The following is a 1,409-nucleotide window of genomic DNA, read 5'->3' on the forward strand; positions in this document are numbered from 1 at the left end:
CACCTACAGCCTCTGTCTTCTTGTCTAGTGTGCTTTTGACAGTGTGTTCTGTGGCAGATGGAGGAACACAACGCAAAGAGAGTTCTACTTTACCTGTCGGAATTCTTCCTTTCAAACTTCCTCCTGAATGCATCTTTCACCTCCTTATTCCTCAAGCTATAGATGAGAGGATTCAACATGGGGATCACCATGGTATAAAATAGAGAAATCATTTTATTGAGATCCAGGGAGGAACCTGAGCCAGGACGAACATAGATAAAGAAAAGAGTGCCATACAGAATGGACACAGCTGCCAGGTGAGAGGAGCAGGTGGAGAAAGCCTTCCGCCTCCCCTCAGCACTCTTCAGCCTCAGGATGGCCACCAGGATGCAAACATAAGATATCAGGATTATCAGGCCACTGAGGACGCCTACAGCTCCCGCCAAGATGAAAAGCACCAACTTATTGCTCCAGGTGTCTGCACAGGCTAGAGAGAGCAGTGGGGAAATATCACAGAAAAAGTGGTTGATAATATTGAGACCACAAAAGGGTAAGGCGAAGGTGAGAACCGTGTGAGTCATGGTGCTAATAAAGCCCATGACGTAAGGTCCGACCACCAGCTGCACACAGACCCTCTGGGACATGAGGAGAGTATACAGCAAGGGTTTACAGATGGCCATGCACCGATCATATGCCATGGAAGCCAGGAGGAAGCATTCTGTTGCCACAAACAGACCAAAAAACCACATCTGTGCAGCACAACCCATGAACGAGATGCCTTTCTTCTCCACAAAGATATCACACAGCATCTTGGGGGCAATGGAAGAAGAGGTGCAAATATCTACAAAGGACAAGTGGCTAAGAAAAAAATACATAGGCGTGTGGAGCCTGGGGCTGATCCATATGAGTGTGATCATCCCCAAGTTGCCACCCAGAGTGACCATGTAGACAAAGAGAAGAACGGTGAAGAGGACCATCTGCTGAGGAAGCTCATCTGTGAGGCCCAAGAAGAGAAACTCAGTCACAGCTGTCTGGTTCCTATCTTCCATTGGCTGATTGTAATCTAAGAGAAAACAATTTTTTATTCTAAAAACCAATCTGAAACTCTTGCAAATAATATTTTAAGCCAACAACAGATTATTTAAATTGGAACGCTCATAGATGATTATTGACATGTTGGAATAGAAGACAGGCCCTCCCTAGTGGCGCAGTGGGTTAAAGCGCAGCACTAAGAAGCTAAAGCCACTTCAGCATGATTTCGATCCCCGCCTCGGAAGTGATCCACATGGTGCAGCAGACCTCTCCTGACCCACCTGCTGCTCCTTTCAGCAGTGTACTTCGTCAGTCAGCCTGTTCTGCTCCCTACTCTGTCTCTGGTGAATCCTCTCACCGCCCCTGCACCTCTGGCCTGTACCCCAGTTCTATATGCA

The 1,409-nt window shown here is 47.3% G+C and overlaps 1 protein-coding gene across 1 annotated transcript; it reads right to left on the bottom strand.

Annotated features, from left to right (window-relative positions):
• Window positions 1-93: 93 nt before the first annotated feature.
• LOC101632925 (olfactory receptor 5G3-like) lies at window positions 94-1,028 on the bottom strand (the record flags this gene model as incomplete). The annotated part of the gene is made up of 1 exon (XM_004695839.1): window positions 94-1,028. A coding segment is annotated over exon 1 (935 nt), but the record flags the coding sequence as incomplete, so codon positions are not given.
• Between the last annotated feature and the right edge of the window lie 381 nt (window positions 1,029-1,409).

Source organism: Condylura cristata, unplaced genomic scaffold (genome assembly GCF_000260355.1).
Source record: "Condylura cristata isolate star-nosed mole 26May11 unplaced genomic scaffold, ConCri1.0 scaffold01437, whole genome shotgun sequence".
In the NCBI taxonomy this organism is placed as follows: Eukaryota; Metazoa; Chordata; class Mammalia; order Eulipotyphla; family Talpidae; genus Condylura; species Condylura cristata.